The following is a 19,862-nucleotide window of genomic DNA, read 5'->3' on the forward strand; positions in this document are numbered from 1 at the left end:
AATGATCAGCTTTTAGTATTGCGAGAGCTGATATACACAACATAGCCAAGCTTTCTGAATAACCACTATTTTGCATACACACTACTAAACTATTATAACAATAGATCTGAAGCATGAGGTTCAGTTCAAAATACTAAGCAACTGTATTTGCATTACAGAAGCTATTCTCACGTCGGATGTTCCTACTTTCAGCAGACTAGAAAAGTAATTAGACACTGGCACACATGAAACAAACTACCTTGCACTGAAGAGATGAAAGGGAAAGCAAAAACGTTCCCAGTTTAAAGCTACTCCCCCTCTCCCCATTCAGTGTCACACTGTATTACTCACAAGTAATAAATTCATGGTACTGAGTCTGCATAGTTCCTGATTAATACTGGGAGTGTTTGTGTGAAGCAGAGCAGCTATTAGACGAGATCCGTGAAGACGAGCATTCCCCAGTGGCTCCTCCAAGACACCAATTGTAGTCAGGATTGCTGTTTTCTATCGGAGAAACAGATAATGCGTACCTCAATGGAGCTCAATATTCCCTCAAGTGTATACGCACAATGATTTGACTAAACATAACTAGTTCATTTCATAAATATTCTCGGCAGGTAAGCCTAAACCATCTTCCCACAGAGAGGACAGTGTAGGCTGTTACTTCCAAAACTGAAGATTAAAATCAAGATATCCACTAACTAAAACTTCTTTGCTCTTTACCCCTTAATCATCTTTACACAAAGCCACCAGTCTCAACATATCTCTACTTCTTGGTTTTACTCAAATACAATGGCTTTCAAAATTCCTACTGTCTAGTCCCTAAGCTCCTGAATTACAAACTTTAAGCGTGAATTTTTCCTCAAAAGACGTTGCCTGTTTCAGCTTATGGAGCTTTCTGAAAAGATCCAGGAAGCCTGTGTACCGGGAAAGGGAAACCCTGAAATGCAGGTCAGGAGCCATTTGCTCCTAAGAAAGGCCAAGATGCTTTACCTTGGGAGGGCTGAGCAGCAACTGGTGGAAATCCTTTAGCCTTGGTTCAATACCATGTAAGATGCTGCTATTGACAGTGTAAGACCTTTCAAATCCCTGAGTGTATGAGTCCATCAGTCCTTCCACTCTGTAAAGAAGAAAAGCACAACAGTTAAGATTTGACAAAATTTTAAAAAGGTCTCCAGTCACATTGTCCATGTTGGTAATTTTCTCTTGAAAAATAACCATGAATATCAAAAATAATTTCCAGCTACTGAATATACTTATATAACTATATTGTATTAATATAGCATTTACAAGATGATATTCACATAATCAAAACTGTGAATGGGATGAGTGGGAAGACAGAGAATAAGCTGTCTGCAGAGCTGAAACACAAATTACTGAAGTGCTTCCTGGCTTTTAAAACTTGCCAAACATTTGAAAAGTAAATTACAACAGCATGAGTTAACTATAAACATTTGTTAAAAACCATAAACCTTCCACAAGTGTTCAGAAAGATGTACATAAATATACTAACTGATGAAAACCTCGAGCAGGCATGTAGCTGTGCTCATAATCGTGCCTCTTTACTGGCAAGCAGTAAATTACAACAACTATTACTAACTCCTTCCAACAACAGTGTCTCACATAGGAATAAAAGAAACCCTTTCATTTTGGTAACGGAATGTAACTCCAGCAAGGCAGGAATGGGCTAGATAGGAACCCCTAAGCGTTCAACTCATAAATCTTCAGAGATCCTGGGCACAAGACACAGTGAAGTTGGTATCTCAGCTTTTCAGTTTTAACTCTGCACATGACTTCCTGACTAGTAACTTGTTTGCCCAGTGCCATCTTGTGTCGCTCTCTCCAGTGACCTCTTCCTAATCTTCCATTATCTCTTTCACTCTTCCGTATTTTCTCCTTTTTTAGAAATTGAGATTTTCAGTGTCTCCCTTCCTCCCCAGAACTTCTTTTTGCCTTTTCTCTCCTCTATCTCCATAAAAAGAAATAAAAGGGGAGTATAATTTTAAAAAAACAAAATCAAAACTATAGAGCCATATATATATATATGCATGCACAGATCATCACCCGGATTATGCATGATGTATTTACCATTTACTCCCCCACTCTGTACACATTCTGTTGTAAGATCTCTCATAGTACAGACAAGACTTTGCTATACACATGCAAGAGAACTAGGAGAGCCCACAGCAGGGCCCAGCTGCCAACTGGTACAGCCGCCGCGAGGTACAGATACTGCATCAAAAACCAAAACAGCTTTTCTTGTACCCATTTCTAGACAACACTCCACACCAGGCCAAAAAATTTCCTTTTTCGTCTAAGTGAAACTAGATTGGAGCTAAAATTGTTCTTGCTAGAGAAGCAAGTGCTAACTTACCCAGAGCGCCTTGTTTCCAGCAATGTCAGAAGAACTTGTGTTCCATTCACTATGCAATTCTCAGTTTGTTCTCCATCAAACATATTCTTCAAGAGTTGCTCCACACATTCCTGCCTGTTGATCAACGCACACACATTAGCCGTATAAGAATTAGAAGTACATGGCAGTTGCTTTAATCACAAAATATCCACTTCTGGGTCTTCTGGAAAAAAGGCTGCCTTTTTTTTTTTTCTTTTTTTAGAAAGAATAAAGACATTCCTCTCAAGTATCACATGAGAAGTACGGTTCTACACCAGGTTTCTGACCTTGATTACTCATCACTAAGGCAAGACCCAGTTATAAACACCCACACTCTAAATGAAATTGTTGTCCTTCTTTATCAACAGGATATACCTCTTAGTTATAAACTGGAAGACAATCCAAGTATTAACCCAGTCAATTTATTAAAGACAATATGAAGCTATTAGCTGATAGTCTAAAATTATCCATCAGAATCACAGAAGAAAGACAGCAGTGGAAGTTGACCCTTATAATTTGCCTGGTTCAGTAAGATCCAGGACTAGGAAACAGAGGCCAACGAATGCACGCTGTAAATAATATGCACACTTTTAGTAGTCTTAGCTATTATCTCCTTGAAATATTCTAATCAATGCACGATCTCTCTGAGCCCTTAAGCCACGATAACATGCCTTCCAAATACTGACAGATTTGAGGCCAGGTGGAGGGATGGCCAAGTGAAGCGTTGAAGACTGTGGGAGGCAGAATGAATAATGACATTGGTCCTTTCTAGCATTAAAAATTATTCTGACACAGCCTTAGAATTGAAGAATAATTAGCACAAAGGTAACAGCACACTTTTCTCTCTGCTCTTTTGCCATGCTAAATGAATGATAGACATGAGGAATACGAGGTTCAGGCTGGCACTGTACTCGTTTACAGTCACTTGACTGCAGCAGTGCCTGCTTCCACCTCTGTATCCAGGTTCTTTTCCCATGCTAATTCTGCAGATGTTAATGACAGTTTTCCAAAATCCAGTATTCATCAAGTGCCTTTCTTGACTTGCTAAGTCACATGTCCAGCTAAAACTAGTATTACTCAAGCTCACAGTCTAATTTTTACTATTTTCTAACGTTTGGAAAAATCTCATTTACAGCTGTATACATAAAATATGAGATAAAAACGTAAAATACATGAATAATACACGAGACAAAATTATTTTAATAAGTAGCATCTAAATGCATTCCATCAAGCACAAGAGGCAGTCAGGAAAAAGAAGTAACAGTTTACCGTGATTAACTGAATGCATTTTTATTGCATACGGTCAACAGTTATTGAAAATCTAGATTTGATATTTATTCTGTAACCCTGATCACGGCTCCTTCTTGCTGCACTAGCTGATCATTAATTCATGATTCATAGATTAAAAAAAGTTATCCAAAAATCAAAAAAGGTTAACAGTAATACCTAGAAAAATTGGCCAAGAAAAGTAAGAGATGTGACCTTCAGTAGAAAGGCAAATTGTGCAAAAAATCACTTTCTTTCAAAATATTTTTTCTTCTAAGCAGTGAAGTGGTATAATGACTCCTAGAAATGCTTTTTGAAAGTGCAAAAACATTTTTATCTCCTGGAAGTTACAGGTAGTGCTTGAAAACATCCAAAGTGCATACACAGAGAACACCAGCGAAGTGAGGGTGACTGGGAGGGAGAGGGGGACAAAGCTGAAGACAGTCTGAGTAAAGTATGAGCCAAATTTCAAATTGCAGCTTGGTATAATTCTCTGTATAAACAAGGAAACTTGCTCAAATTATACCACGAGAGGCAGAGAGGCTTTCATGAGAAAGACCAGGGGCAGTAATCTTCTGCCCCACACGCAGCAGGGTTCCACATTCCTCCCCGAAACTACTGAGAAAGTCTAAAACTACTCAGACCGTCTAAAAGCACCGTGTTCTCCACGGCCCACCACACCAAACCACGACCTTCATTAAAGTTTCTGGGCTTTGCAGGTGAAATGACCAAGCTGGAGGCTCAACTCCAAACTTAAAGGGCTCAAAACTGATACAGACCTGAGATGCTGCAGGCTCTGCAATCGGGGATGCAGTCTGCACTGAAAATCCAACATCCTGCTATTCACTAAGAAAATATTACGGTAGGGCATGGGACAAAAGGCCAGATCTGCCTTATTTCTGCAGGCGGAGTATGCCTGACTATAAACGTACGCATAAATGACGCATTTAAGAAAGAGCATTTCCTTGCAGGGGCAGAGGTACATGTCAAGCCTGTGGACGCACATCTGCAGAGACCGCGACTTTTCAGTGCTTGTGTGCGGCACGATTCACGTCCTGTTCTCACCTACACACATCGGCTCCTGTCCCCACAGGTGCCCCTGATATTTGTGTATGAACTGACAGTTCAGAATCAGGAGAAAATAACAGCAGTGCCACATAAATTGAGAAAGCTCTGGGTCAACAAAAACATGTGAAAGAGGAGTTTTAAGCCCTAGTTACAGATGGTGTATTATTCATTGCAAGTCTCTTGTTTCATCCCTTTTCTGTCAAAATGGTTCTTTTATGCCTAAAAGAACCTTTTTTAGTTTTAATCTCATGTTGAATCTCCAGTAAATGTTTTTAGGTTTGAAGCAAATACAGGAAGCGGCAAACATGCTAACGCAAGTAATTTAAAACTACATTATAAAGACCAAAAAAACAATGCCAAGGGAATAGACTCAACTTGAAAAATGAACATTTTCTGGTACACAACTCGTATTTAACATTGTTTGGGAAATAACTCCTAACAAAAATACTCTCTTAAAGGGCAAGTTTCTCACCAATACATTCCCTCAGTAATACTACAGAATTCTCTGAATACTACAGAATACTCAGAACAGCTCTGAATCTTAAAAAAAAACAAACAACAACAACCAACCAAACAAACAAACAACCCCACCAAACTCAAAATTAAAAACATTCATCCAAGTTTCACTCAAGTTGCCTGGACATACAACCACAGGCTCTGAAAAGAAGTGCTGAGCACCGCTAGCTGGGATCACAAACATCCTTTCATCCTTTTTTCAAGATAACACCTTCTATCAAACGTATCTTAAAAAACTGAAATACTACAAATGTTTCTATTGCCAACCGTCCACTAGTGCCGTTTATCACTAGATTACATCTTTACAACAACCCAACACACCCCAACAGTTTCCGAACGATGGAAATCACTAGACTCCCCTCCCTACAATTATTTTAGTAACAGACTACCTTTGAGTAAGTTATGCAAGTTCATCTGCATATATGACAAAACACGAACTAAAACAGCTTTTCTACTTTTTCCAGCCAAACTCCCAGGCCTAATGAAAGACAATAATATCTCTATTTACAAGTCTTGTCTTCAAAGTTTATCAATCAAAAGGTAGAAAATTATGAAATCAACTATGTATCCGTGTTGTGATGTGTCGTCTCTCATTAAAGCACTGCACAATGTTTCTGAGATGTGATGAGTGCTCATGATGGACACAGCTGGCAGGGCTTTGGGGAAAAAGAAGTAGCTGGCATGAACACTAGTGTATTAAGGGATCCATGGGGATGGTATACAGAGAGGAGATCTGAATACTCACCATCTAGCCCTAACATCACAACTAAATTGAATGACTTTTTGAGTGATCAAGGAGGGCAAGGGAGGCATTTAAAGTGTGTAGCCTTACTTCTTTTAGGGTTCAACAAAATTTGGAGAATGAAAACAGGGAGATTAACAATTCAGTCTAAGTAATACGCAGGTAGACAATCGTTGGTGTGAAGTATCCAGCAGTATCTCAGCATCACCTTCTCTCTGTGGAAGTGCATGCAACACTCGTGGTTTAGCCCCAGCCAGCAATAAAGCACCACACAGCCGCTCGCTCGCCTCCCCTACCCCAGGTGGGATGGGGGAAACAATCGGAAAAAAACACTTGTGGGTTGAGATAAAAACAGTTTAATAGGACAGCAAAGGAAGAGGAAATAAGAACACTAATGATAATACTTCTAATAAAGGAATGTACAAAAACAAGTGATGCACAATGCAACAACTGCTCACTACCCGGTGATCGATAGCCCGCTCCCGAGCAGCAATTCCTGCCCTCTGGCCAACTCCTGTTTATATACTGAGCATGATGCTATATGGAATGGAACGTCATATCGATTGTTGGCCCGTCTGGGTCAGCTGTCCTCGCTGTGCCCCCTCCCAGCTCCTTGTGCACCTCCCCACTGGCAGAGCATGGGCAGCTGAGGAGTCCTTGACTGAGTACGAGCACTACAACTACTTAGCAACAACTAAAAACATCAGCATGTTATCAACATTATTCTCATACTAAATCCAAAACACAGAAGTATACCAGCTATTAGGAAGAAAATTAACTGCACCCCAGCCAAAACCAGGACAAACACATAACTTAAGAAATCTTCAGCTGATATTTGACTCGGAAGCCAAAAATAGCATGCCGGAGGACACCGAGAGTGTGAGAGCAGACCTCATCAAAGGTTTACGAAGCAAAGCGCACAGTGATGTGGAAGCTGCTACGGTGAAAGAACGCCCTTCTGTTGTCACAACATTTTCTTCCTCATTTTGATGGACAGGAACTTAATGATCTGAAATCTGTCTATATGGTGCAACACGTTTATCAGCAGGAAATAACAGCCACAGTTTGGCCTAGTATGACTGAAGCCTTGCACCTAAAGTCACACTTGGCACCAAGGCACACTGTCAACAGGGGAATTTTAGGATTTGTCTTGTGAGATTTCCCTCAATTATTGCCATCGCAGTTCACCTTTTTCCGAATTCACTATGAGCACTTTAACATACTCACTAGTATTACCTTGTCCCGAGTTAGACTGTGAGCTTTGGGGATCATTAACCCACATCTCCTGCCTTCAGACAGAGCTACAAAATCCAGAAATCTCAACAGAGGTGCTTAGGAGATGCTATTAATTTAAAAGCAGTATTGAATGGTTGGCGCAAATGTCAGGAGTTAAGCAAAGGCTTGACATGCATAGCTTGTGTCTCTAGAGAGCAGGAAGTGACAATATTAGTAGCAATTAGTTTAGCAACAGTCCTTTGACGAGTACTTACGATTCCAGTGCTGTGAGAAGTGGATCAGGCTCAGGTATATCCTGGAGTTGATTGCTCTGGTCTCTGCTCAATCTTATGATATCACACAGGGTCTGGGAAGCATTTGATTGCCTCTGTAAAAAACCACATAGAGCACATTTCAGTGCTAACATCTCAACTGGGCTCATTCTGCCCGTCAGAGAAAATTTAACACAGCTGGGAATGCAAAAAACTGAATAAATCAGAATTTTTCAGAACAAGGGTTACCATGCTCTAGATTATTCATACGTTAAATATGGTGTTGATGCAAATTATTAGAAGCATTAACAGATTTTAAAATCAAAGAGGAAGTCTTCCTGAACTTAACAATTAAAGGCAGTTAGAAGATTTCAGAAAGTGAGGATTCTTTTTTTGTCTTCCTGACCAAGTGTGTTAACTTGCAAATTTCAAATACAAGTATTTAATTCTTACTTCTCACTACTCGGGAGTTTTCCTGCATGAAGAAAAATAAATGGCTTGATAAAACCCTTTACAATTTAATTATTATGTATTAAAAGGCTCTAAAGTAGTATTTTGATAAATCAATTGTCTCATTCTGGATATCAATCAAAGACTCTCTGTAGCTACTGTACGTATAAGATCTTACGCTGTAATTTAGCATTCACCCCTAAGACAGCGCTGCTGAAGGTGTACAAATCAGCATGTAATTCCCCGTTTCTCTCTCAGAAGGGGCAATTTTTGCTGTGATGAGATGAGGGAATCATATTGTTGGCATTAACACCACACCAAATGAAACCTGTGCCATCCACTTCGCTTTGCTGCTGGCACTCACAGGAATCTGTTAACAAATGCCCCCATCCCCATCGAAGTCAAAGCAGGCCAGCTGGCGACCAGCGCGCTTCCAGGTGCTTTTCCTGCTCAGCAGCAGGGACAGCAGTCAACACCCACATGTAAATGACAGCGTAGGAAACTGAAATCCAGACCTAGAGCTCCTGGCTCAGATGTTTTGTGAAAATTATTTAAAGAAAAGAAAGGAGGGGGTGGGGAGTGGGAAGAGAGAAGCATGTATTTTTTTTTTTATAATACTGAGCATGTCTTTTTCATGGGCTTAGAGAATTGCATCTTGTAGCTTTTATAACTTAATACCTACTTACTTACGGTGCAAGAAGAATTGAAAGTTACAGCAAACTGCTTAATTTAAAAATATTGTTTTTAAATAGCAGATTCCTACTTAAAACCAAGTAAGTTACTGACTGTAGATACCAAGATGAACTCATGCAGCAGCAGAATGAACTAAGACATTTTTAGTAAAGTAAGTAAAAACCAGATTAAAAATACAACAAAATATTTTGGTATTGAGCTTGGCAACCAGAGGACAGGATGTCCATCCACACAGATTATCTCCTTCCATAAGTCACCTGGGCATTACCGAACAGAGAGAGAATCTTCTGGACCTTACAGGACCCAATGCCCAAAAGACAAAAAGTCTTGTCATACTCACGTCCTCATCCTGGCTTGAATGGATCAGTTCCACAAGCCTCTGAATAATCTTTGCTTCATTAAGCCACTGGAGGGAAAGGAAGGGGAAAAGAAAATCCTTGTTTGGTATCACAGAATTCAAAGTAAGAGGATCTTCAAGAAGCTTTGAATAACACAGGTTTTTCAAGAAGGGAAAGCCCTTTCCTTCTATTTCATAATTAAAGCCACAGGCAATATGCAAACTCCCCTAGGCACAGACAGAGCTGTATTTTAACTTGCATCAGTATGTACACCCTGCCCATGGAACTAAAAACCTAAATACCTTTAGAAAACATGGAAGAGATCAGTCATAAACACTATCTCATCTGAAGCAGCATTAGTGTAATTATCAACATGTTCTTCTCCTACCATTTCCTATTCTTACCGTCTTACTCCTGTTTACACTAAAGAATTTCTCAGACTTTGAGATGATGTAACGATGCTGTTTTACACCTCGTCTCCTTGCTCTATGCCAGCTTCAGACTACTTCCTTTTCCCAGTGCAAGCTATCACTTCATCTCCCTTTCCTGACCACATGCAAACCACGTATGCCATCTGCAAACAATACCTTCCAGTTTCTCCCTTCCCAGCTTCATCTGCAAGCTCAACGTCTCATTGCCACCCAACCATTTTCACTCAAATTTCTATGGTCTTCACCCCAGGCAAATGGCAGCATGTCCAACATCAATCAAACTAATCAGTCAAACTAATGCATTCTCAGTTCCTTTTGAAACGACTGACCAAACATTAATTAAAAGGAAAAAAGACTTTGGAGGTTTCTGCAATGATATAATCTTCCATCACGCTTCAGATGAGTCATGGAGAAAATGAACACTCTCTTGCCTTCCACTTCTTTAAGAAGGCTCTATGCATATCTTCTCCCCTTGAACGCTCATTTTTATGTGTTATCTATTCACATGGCTTTAACTATCATCCTTACGTTGACTCTTTACCAGCTTTGCTCTAATAACCTTCCTACAGCTCCATCCTCTCCTCTATGATTCCACAGTGAGTATGTCATCTGTCTGGCTTAAAACAAAAATTCCAGATCACTGTTTTGAATGACTTTTCCCATGAACGAAATGGGAAAAAAGTCTGAAATGTCTGACTTTGTCTCCTTTCTGGTGTCCCTTATTATTGCAGAAATACTAATGTTCTCCAAAAATTTTCCCAGCATACAGCTGGGAAAGCAAGTATTTCCAGATCTAGTTTCTGCAACTTCTTCCTCCTGATATCCAGTTACCCAAAAGTTCAAAAAACTGTGTCCCTAAGACAATCTTCCTTACCAGTCTCTCTACCAACCTATCTCTTCAGATTCTTCCACTGGTTTCTAGTTTCTCAGCATCAAAATTATCAAGAGCATCACTAACAAAGCAACTGTCCATTCCCTCTTGGCTCATTTAGTCTACAAGCACCTTTTCTCATCTCCCCATGCTTGGATATGACTACTGAAATCCTTCTTTAAAATCCTAAAGCTCAGTCTTCTGATGACAGCTCACGTAGCTGTCAATCAGCAATTTACCAAAACAGCTTCATCAAGATTAATGAAAATCTCTTCATTTATATCCTCTAAAAACCAGCTGCTCAAATCTATCAAGCATGCCTACTGGCAGTCTCTGTAATAATAAAATTACCCATCTCTCCTCTCCTCTGTGTAACATTGGCATGTTTCATTTTTCATCATCAATTACACACTCCACGTTTGCACAGCACCATGAGTACGAGCCCAGATTTTGACTGGATATTCCCACATTAACAGTATTAACGCATTGAACAACTTCAATAAGAAAAAGCCCCAAACACTCATATCCATTTTTACCTGCAAGTTTTCATTCTTCAAATAATAAGCTCCATAGATATGGTACAGTGGGTGTTTCAGCCTGTGTGTTGCCTTGTGCAGAACCTACCTGACAATCCGTGTCAGCAGTGGAATTTTTACCTATAAAAGTTCCATCTATCCCTATGACTTCCGTAGCCCAGAAGAAAACTCCTTATTAACACCCCTCCATTACATGTATTCTTTCCCTTGCAGAGCACAGCAAGTTAGATCCCAGCCCTCCATTGTAGTTTCAACTTTATTCTGTATCAGCATCCTCCCCCAAGACACACATCGGTTGATCCTATGTGCCATATTCATTAAAATTGGGAGTTACACAACAAGCAAGGCTAAGAAGGTTTGCTCTTTTTGCCTGGACTGCCATAATTATGGGCTCTGGGGGGAGTTGGATGGCTACAGAGAGAGGTGCTGAAGACAGGGAAGCATGATTCATCTGAACAAAGGAATTACCGTTCCTGGAAACTGAGGGACACAGAAAATGAAATTCAAAAGCAAAAATAACCAACAGAAATAATCTGTTAAGATCAGAAGAGCAATACCAAAATTTGGTGAATTAAGAAGCACCTAGTAAACCTGGAAGAGATCCTCTGTCTTGAAGCTGTTGTCGAAGAGATGGACTTTGACATTCCCAAGAAAAAGAATACTCTGTAATTGACTTCTCAAACCAAAGCTGTGACACTTGCAGGACTCACCTACCTAGACTGAAGTACAACAGTGTTACCCTCAGCATCTCCCTTAAAAGATTCACATCTGAAACACAAACTCTTCTGACCACATGCAACCCAGCAGTGTGTTTAATCTCACTGATAAATGACACACTTGTAAGGAATTCACGGACAGAAAATGGGCACATATCTGTAACTTTAATTACTCTACAGGAAAAGGAAGACTGCGAGACGCAGGGCCAGCAAGCAGGAGGCAGTTGATGTAGCAGTTGTTTGTTGTCGGCAAACAAACCAGGCTCCTGTTTGCTGCCTCCTGATCAGGGAGTGTTGGGCTTCTGCCCAACTGCTGCTGGGGAGCACCTGTATCACGTATGCTCAGGCACCACAGAACAAGTGGGACATGGCAAACTGGTCCAGGCAAACTGGGAGTTGGCAGTTAATGAGGCAGTGGGCATGGAAGGGGCTGTGGAGGTGCTGCTCCAGGCTGCATGGGACTGCGAGATCAGTGCAACCACAGTGGTGACATGCAAGAGGGCATGGTCCCCACCACCAGCTGGGGCAGCCACATCTGGCACATGGGAGGCCTCAGTATGGAGCTCCTGAGAGGGCATGCTCAACCAGGTCCCAGGCAGCCAGGAACACCTCGTGCTTCCTCTTGGCGGAGATAATGTCCCTCGCCCGCAGCAGATGCACTCTCACCAAGGCGCTGTGCTGCCAGGTGATGGGAGTGACGGGTGGAGGTGGAAAGAAAATGTAATATTATATTCAGGATTAACAGAATTCCACCAGGGTCTTTCTGCAGAGACCATGGAAATGGTCAGGGTATCCCGGACCCTCATTTTGCATGGAAGAAGGAATAGCCAGAGACTACACAGGCATTAGAGGATGGAGACTCTGAAGTCGGGAGTGGCTGGCAGCTGGCAAAATGAGAAAAGCACTTTTACCACCAGGAGATGCGCATTTACGGAACAGGCGTAATGGCTTGGTGGTAACAGGCGGGGAGGAGCAGGTTTCCTCAAGGGAGTCATCAGAGCCACCTGAGCCTGAAACTCACCAACGGAAGAGGAAGCGGCAGACGAGCACGGCTGGAGACTCCCTTCCGCAGGGAACGAAGAACCCAACGAAGAACAAACTCACTAGCCAGATCTGCCATTTCGACAAGCATGCTGCTTGCCAGCAGCTCAGCCTCCCCCAGCGTGTGGGGACACTGCCAAGGCTCATCCAGCCCTCGGATGACCACTCCTTCCTCCCGACGCTATGTGTGCACCGGTACCACTGCCAAGGGACCTCTTAGGTGTATCATGAGGAACTACAGCACCCTGCTAGCGTCAAGCCTTGGATCAGTCCCTGTGCTGCCTGTCACATCCCTTGCCAGGTTCAACTCTGGCTGAGCTTTGGCTTTCCTAACAACATCCCTGCCTGCTCAGGCAGCCGCTCACTGCTGCTCCTGGGTGCCCCATCCCCGCTCCACCACCTCAGTGCTGTCTGTGCATGCGTGAGCTCAGGCAGGAGTGCTCTGCTCACCCATGCAGACCTTCTCCCACGCCTGCTTGACTCTGCACTGGGGATGGAGCATTTTGTCTAACTTTTACCTATCTCTGCGATGACTTCCCTCCCACATAACCTGCTACTAGACTCAAGGACCAGGTAGGCCTAACAGCAGAGGCTACCAGTAAAAAAAAAAAGTCCATACCGGTGATCAGTACTGTTAAGTGTTTTCATTAAAAACCTGGAAAATGGGAAAAAACACACCCTTAGTAAGCTCATCAGCAATACCACACTGGGGAGTAGCAGCTGATATGCAGGAGGGGAGGAACCTAGACAAGTCGGAGAAACAGCCTGGGAGGAAACTCAGAAGTTCAAGACAGGCAAAATGCAAAGTCCTGTACGGGAGGTGGGATAACAGGGTGAGAGTCAACTAGCTAGGACAGCTCAGGGAAGATGCCAAGAGGGCCTTTAGTGGTCGTATTACACCAGGAGTCAGCATTGTACCCCTGATGGCCTGAGGGCAGCAAGCTTGTGTGAGAGCAGGGATTGCTCCCCTCCATTCAGCACCAGTGAGATCCATCAAGATACTGGGTCAGGCTGGGGCTCACTAGCACAGGACAGACATTAAAATAGTGCAGCAGGTCCCGTGGAAGCCCCTGAGATGGTTGGGGCTGGAGCACATAAGGTCAGACAAGAGGCCAAGAGTGAAGTTTGCTCAGCCCGGAGAGGAGAAGGCTACTACTTAGTGGGGTGGGAAGAGACGATGGAGACAGGCTGCTTTTGGAGGTGCTGTGACGACAGGCACAAGATAGTATTAGGAAAAACATCTCCACGTCCTTCTTGGAGTGAGGGACCCAACACTGAACACAGGATTTGAGGTGCAGCCTCACCAGTGCCGAGTACAGGGGCACAATCCCTGCCCTGCTCCTGCTGACAACACTATTTCTGTTGGCCTTCTTGGCCACCTGGGCACACTGCCGGCTCATGTTCAGCCAGCTGTCGACCAGCACCCCCAGGTCCTTTTCCATCAGGCAGCTCTCCAGCCACTCCTCCCCAAGCCTGGAGCATTGCATGGGGTTGTTGTGACCCAAGTGCAGGACCCGGCACTTGGCCTTGTTAAACCTCACACAGTTGATCTCGGCCCATCGATCCAGATCCCTCTGCAGAGCCCTCCTACCCTCCAGCAGATCAACACTCCCACCCAACTTGGTGTCGTCTGCAAACTCACTGAGGGAGCACTCGATCCCCTCATCCAGATCATCAATAAAGATATTGAACAAGACCGGCCCCAGAACCGAGCCCTGGGGAACACCGCTTGCGACCGGCCGCCAGCCGGATTTAACGCCATTCACCACAACTCTCTGGGCTCGGCCATCTAGCCGAGCCGTGAAGATGAAGTGCAGAAGAGATATCCACAATAACTGGATCTGCTTCACATAAATTCCCAGTACACGCCAGCACAATCAGACATGGAGGCTTTTCACAGCAGTTGTGCCTCTTTGCATTTTTCTAGGTAAGATTTTATACTAATAACACGCAGACAGAGGACAGACGTCTTTGATGCCACTTACCTGTCCTGATAATAAAAATGCTTCAAGAAGCAACCCATAGTTGAGCTTTCTTGCTGTGCAAGTCATAAATTATTCAAAATCAATATTATTTCTTTCACAAATCCACAGAGACATTTCAGGATCAAATGACACCAATCAAAGAGAATATCCTGTCATCCATCTGCACGATGTCACATTTGTTGAAGGATATAAAAATGTAGGTGCCTGAAAGACAAGCCTCTGGAAGTACCTCCTTAGAAGTTTCTGATGAAGACTCTTCTAGTATTTTCAGTTGTGAGAGTCAAAGAAACAGGGAGGAGACAGGGCTGTAAAGACGCAATGTAGACCAACAGACTATTTCACTTACATCGCACCTACCCATGGGCTGCGGAATCTGGAGGCTCCCTCATACACTGGTGCTTCTAACTCCGGATAGAAGTATAGAGGAACAGCATGGGCTAGCAAGGTTTTTCTCCTGATGGCACAGCTCTCCAAAGCAACAAGATCTGAGCTACACGAACAGAGCATTCCTCTGTCATGCATGAACAGAAGGAAATGCATAAAGGATTACCATAGGTTCATGTTAACTGTATGCCCTCAATTACAGATCAAGGAAGAGAAAGTGGAAAAACACCACAAACTGTAGTTCTGCAAACAGTTTAAGATATAAAATGGCACTGCCACCTTCTCTCTGCTCATACTCATCCACTTATCTTCTGCTCCTTTATCCTCTCTTATCACTGCCCAAGTCCATGCAAAAAACGCCAACAAACCCAAATCAAGGCATTGAGCTGGCTGAAAACAATGCTGGCAAAAAATACAAATAAAAGAGAAGTGTTTTCAGCTGGATCAGTTCCCTAGTCCATGCCACTTTACAACCCCATGAACACTTCAGCTGGCAATGATTCAAGAGGAGCTGGGTGGGCAGAACACGCAGCAAGAAGGTGAACGCAGGACGGCCTCTTTCTGTGGCAATGCCAACTCACAGCACTCATGGGATTGCTGGCCCAGCTTCACTCGGCACTGGAAGTCAAACACTTGCACTAGGACAGTGAGAAGCTCCACCCTGGCTAACATCATCTGAGCAAGGGTAGACAAGGAAACTTCAAGCACACACTTTAGAAGATCCATTCAGTAGAAAACAGAGCAGAGAACAGAGCCACGAGCACCGTCCAGCTACCACAGCCTAAGGATCTCTAAAATGGAAGGCCAGAGAAGCAGACTCTTGTGCAATTATCAGGAAGTCTGTGACCTACCGAGTCAAAGCAACATTGTGGACATCAAATCCCTAAGGAGAGGTGCTGTGGGACTTGTTATGCAGAACATAATTTTATTTAACTTAAAACTTAAGAGATCAGCTTCATAAATGTGACACAGTAAAACACGACCTTTCCAGACAGCAAGAAACATAGAATGAACCAACTGAAGCCCACAGAAGGATTTTCCCAGCAGAGCAATGCCAAGTGGAAAAGTGGTCTTTTCACATCCCAAAGTGATGTACCCTTGACAGCAGCACTTTCTGGTAAAAAAAAAGTTGCTTTTCAAACTTCACTTGGACAGCAAAGTTTTCAGCTTTTGCTAAGGCACACAAACACAACATAGAAGGCATTTTGTTGTTCAGATGACATTCGTATTGTACTTGGGAAGTAGCTGGAACATAACCTTATGTAATGTTAGGCCTCCTTACGTACCATCCAGGAGCAGGGTACATCAATACCAGGGAAATGTTAAAATACTAAGTTTAATTGCCGTCACTGTCACAATTACAAAAGTAATTGATAAACAGCTAGCCAAAAATCTATGGCACAGGATGCCTATCCAGAACACTAGCTACTGCATGGAGGAAGATGTGCAGATAGGGAAAAACCCCCTGAATATGGCATTTAAAGACATACTGTAAACATACAGTGCTGTTAGTGAATGACATTTGCATGCAGGTTCAACATATGGATAGAGCAATCAGTCAACTGGAAACTGTTTAACAGAAGATGACAACACCTAGGAATTTATGACACAATATACAAGAAGTTAATTAAATGCACACAAATGAAAAAGCGCAGCTCAGCTCCACATCACAAGATAGACGGATTCCGCTGTGCTGTTTGGTAACGGGGGCACAGCCTTATGGTTACCATCTAACACACTGCTCAATGGACCATGTTCTCCAGAATTTCAGCAGTTAGGAGTGGGAGAAGTGGCTAAGCAGGAGTGAGAACCTGGGAAGATCAGCCAACTGCAGCTGTATGAGTTCCTGAAAAACTAATAATACTACTTTTCCTCTTGCTAAAACTCAAAATAGCCTGATACCTCTCTTGAGTTGTCCAGCATCCCAAAGAAACATGAAGACTGCTTTGAGACAGCAAACCATTCACATCCATCCTAGCTACTAGCTGACAAACATATTTTTTTTCTCCTGATGTGATGAAAAGCAGTCCATGAAGTATAACTTTTATTTCTAAAACCTACCAAAAATCAAGATTGCAATTTAACTTTTCTGGAGACTTAAGTTTCTGAATATACTTGCCAAAATTGCTGATAAGCGGCTTCTTTAAACATTAAATCCCAAATTTCAATATTGCTACTGCTTTCTGTTTTTCTGAGAAGTCCTTAAGCCAAAAAAGTTTTAAGTGCCTGGAGATAATACTTACATCAAGACTATTTGGGGGAAAAAAAACCTTCAGGACCACCTCCAGTGCCACCTGGTATCTTCACTTTGTTTTAATTTTTTTGACTGTGTGAAATCTTTAGCTGGTAGAATTAACCTGATAGAATGGGGTTTAAATATGTCCCATCCAGATCTGCCTGTTTATCTATGGTTAATATTTGGAAGTCTGGATATTTGGAAGTTGCCTGGATGGAAGCCATTCATCCAGGAGAAAAGCTACTCACTTAAAATGCTATTTTAACATCAGAAGAAAAAATAATTGCATTTATCTTGGTAATGGTATTATGTCGCACTACTGCAATATCTGTCCTGCACTGATGAGCCCCAGCCTGGCCCCAGTGTCTTGACGGGTCTCACCGGTGCTGAGCAGAGGGGAGCAATCCCTGCCCTCACCCCTCCAGCTGCCCTCAGGCCATCACTGCCTGGGACGTGATTGGACCTCTTCTGCAAAGTTGCTGTCTCTTCCAGTGAATCCTCCATCATTATTATCCTCTGTCAGTCCATCTCCTGAAGGCTTTTTCCTCCCATCTCCTTTCTTGGTATTACTATTTTATGTTTAACCAATTGAATTGCTCACTTTCCTGTCAAAAAATGAGGATTTCCTTTCATGGCTGAATGCCCATACAAGTCTGTAAGGACAGATTTGCGCCTGTGGTTTTTTTTCCTTCTCTGAAACAGTGTGCATGTTTTGCATGATGAGAGGAGGAATCGAACAATGGTAATCTATCCTGAGTCTCTGCAAAGAACATTTACCTCTCAGCTACGGCGTGGCCAATGTTCTGACACAGAAGACTTACGCAGCAAAGTTTGCCAGACTTATAAATCCTGGTGTGGGCTCCAATGACTCAAGCACATTTTTCCATACAGCACACTGCTCTTCTGGTTTACTGAGAGGGAGCTAAAGTAGGTTTTTTCCCTCCAATCCTGCACATCTGCCCACTTAAAGGGGGGCTGATGCAGCCTCACCCAGACCGGGCTATGAAGGGAGAAAAACTTGTCCTACCTGTAAAGCAAACTAAGCATCTCAATGAGGTATTTTATAAGGCTGCCTATTAAAGAGGAAGGGGAAGGCAGAGGCACAAGACATGATCTCCAAAAATCACATACACAGCAAGGAATTAAACAAATTACTGTCACACACGATCAGTCAGATTCTGAACACCGGGAAAGATTACAGATTTCCTTTGTCAAAGCTCTACAGCAAAAACAGCTAGAGTAAACAGTGGTTGCTATATGGAACAATGAGTTGAAAATCCTTTTCTGCCAGTGACTGAACCAGGCTTGCTCTGCTGTGCAAGCCACAAAGAGGCTGAAGTACCCAAAGTAACCAACATGCAGACTCTAGCCCTAAGAAAAATAGTTTCCCAAAGAGTGGATCTGCTCTGATAATAAATGGCAAGAAGAATTCTATTTCTTTAAGACACAAACAGAAACCCTTGTTCCCAATCTCATAAAGAAAAAAAGGAGTAGATTCTCACATTCAGTACTTCCTGCCGTAGAGTTGCAGGCTCCACGCAGCTGATCAGACGAAGCAGGAGGTCCATCATTGCTGATGTATCTATATGCTTTAGCACCAGGCTAATAAATTTGTCTTTTTTCCTTAAAAATGCAATCACCTAAAAAGGAAAGTGTCATCATCAGTTGCTAGTACAACATACAGGCACGGCACACAGAACTTCCTATACTTCACCTTCTTGTGTCAACCAACCAATCTTGATGCAAAACAGCCACAAGGTTGAGAAATTCACCAGAGTACAAGAGAAGAGAATAACATTCTCATTTCAAGGCAATACTAAATCAAATCTTTTTAGCTATCTTTTCTTTCCTCTATGCCACAAAGAAGCCCAAGCCCACAGAAATAAGAGCATCAAGAAGCTGGTGAAGCTGGAGAATTTTCCATTCCACTACGGCTTTCTGAAAGCCTTCATTTAAAAAAAAAAAAAAAAAATCAATTTTGAATTGGAAAGCATGTATTCCTAAAACACTGTTCAGCTCATGCTTCCAGCACTCCTTTTATAGGCATGGGACTGAGGCATCGTTTATGTAACAAGATGATTCTGGGCAATGATCAAAGGATGCATCATTATGCCGTAGTACAAAAAATAAAGCTTTAGCTGTGGCACAGGAATATCCCCAGCTACTGCAGATCTGAAACCAAAACTATGCAAAGGCATCTAAATGAGATGGCATCTCCCTCAACTGAGGAGGTGTGACAAAGTTTTCAGAGCCTACGTTTCAACTCCAGTCTTAACGAGTACAGCAAGCTATTTTTTAACTCTTATGAATACGATGAGATCATGAGGACAGCAATGATACTGCCATACAACACAAACAACGTTAGCGAATTAATTTGTGCTTATGTATCACGACAAATCTAATCACTACCTGTTCCGTTTTTCTTGCAATGAGATTCCCGATAGTCTTACTGAAGAAACTGGCAAGCAAAGGGTTCAAAGGAGGCTCGTGATCCAAGAAGTCGTAGAGGATGTTCAGCAGAGTTTCATCCCCTCCTAGCTTGTCATTGATCTGCGGCACATCCGAGGTCAGCAGTTCACAGGCTGTGTTTGGATATCTGGAAGGACAGAACCAGAGCAACTAAAAGTGAAATGAAAACTCTCAAGAAAATCTTCCCTTATTAAAGTTATAAAGTAAAGACTAGGAGGATCACCCTTCCTGGAGATGGGGGGGGGGGGGGGGGAAAAAACAT

General features: G+C 42.5%; 1 protein-coding gene across 1 annotated transcript in view; it reads right to left on the reverse strand.

Moving 5' to 3' along the window:
- The window catches only part of PPP6R2 (protein phosphatase 6, regulatory subunit 2), a gene marked incomplete at its 3' end in the record, with an annotated part of 48,840 nt that overhangs the window by 21,690 nt on the left and 7,288 nt on the right, over positions 1-19,862 (reverse strand). Inside the window, exons 2-8 of the mRNA XM_010296693.1 lie at positions 19,541-19,727; positions 18,634-18,771; positions 8,934-8,999; positions 7,454-7,566; positions 2,354-2,467; positions 973-1,099; positions 331-483 (exon numbers count right to left, since the gene is read on the reverse strand). Coding sequence (XP_010294995.1) covers positions 331-483; positions 973-1,099; positions 2,354-2,467; positions 7,454-7,566; positions 8,934-8,999; positions 18,634-18,771; positions 19,541-19,727 — 898 coding nt within the window. The remainder of the gene's footprint in view (positions 1-330; positions 484-972; positions 1,100-2,353; positions 2,468-7,453; positions 7,567-8,933; positions 9,000-18,633; positions 18,772-19,540; positions 19,728-19,862) is intronic.

The sequence above is a fragment of the Phaethon lepturus genome, unplaced genomic scaffold (genome assembly GCF_000687285.1).
Source record: "Phaethon lepturus isolate BGI_N335 unplaced genomic scaffold, ASM68728v1 scaffold5921, whole genome shotgun sequence".
NCBI classification, from domain to species: Eukaryota; Metazoa; Chordata; class Aves; order Phaethontiformes; family Phaethontidae; genus Phaethon; species Phaethon lepturus.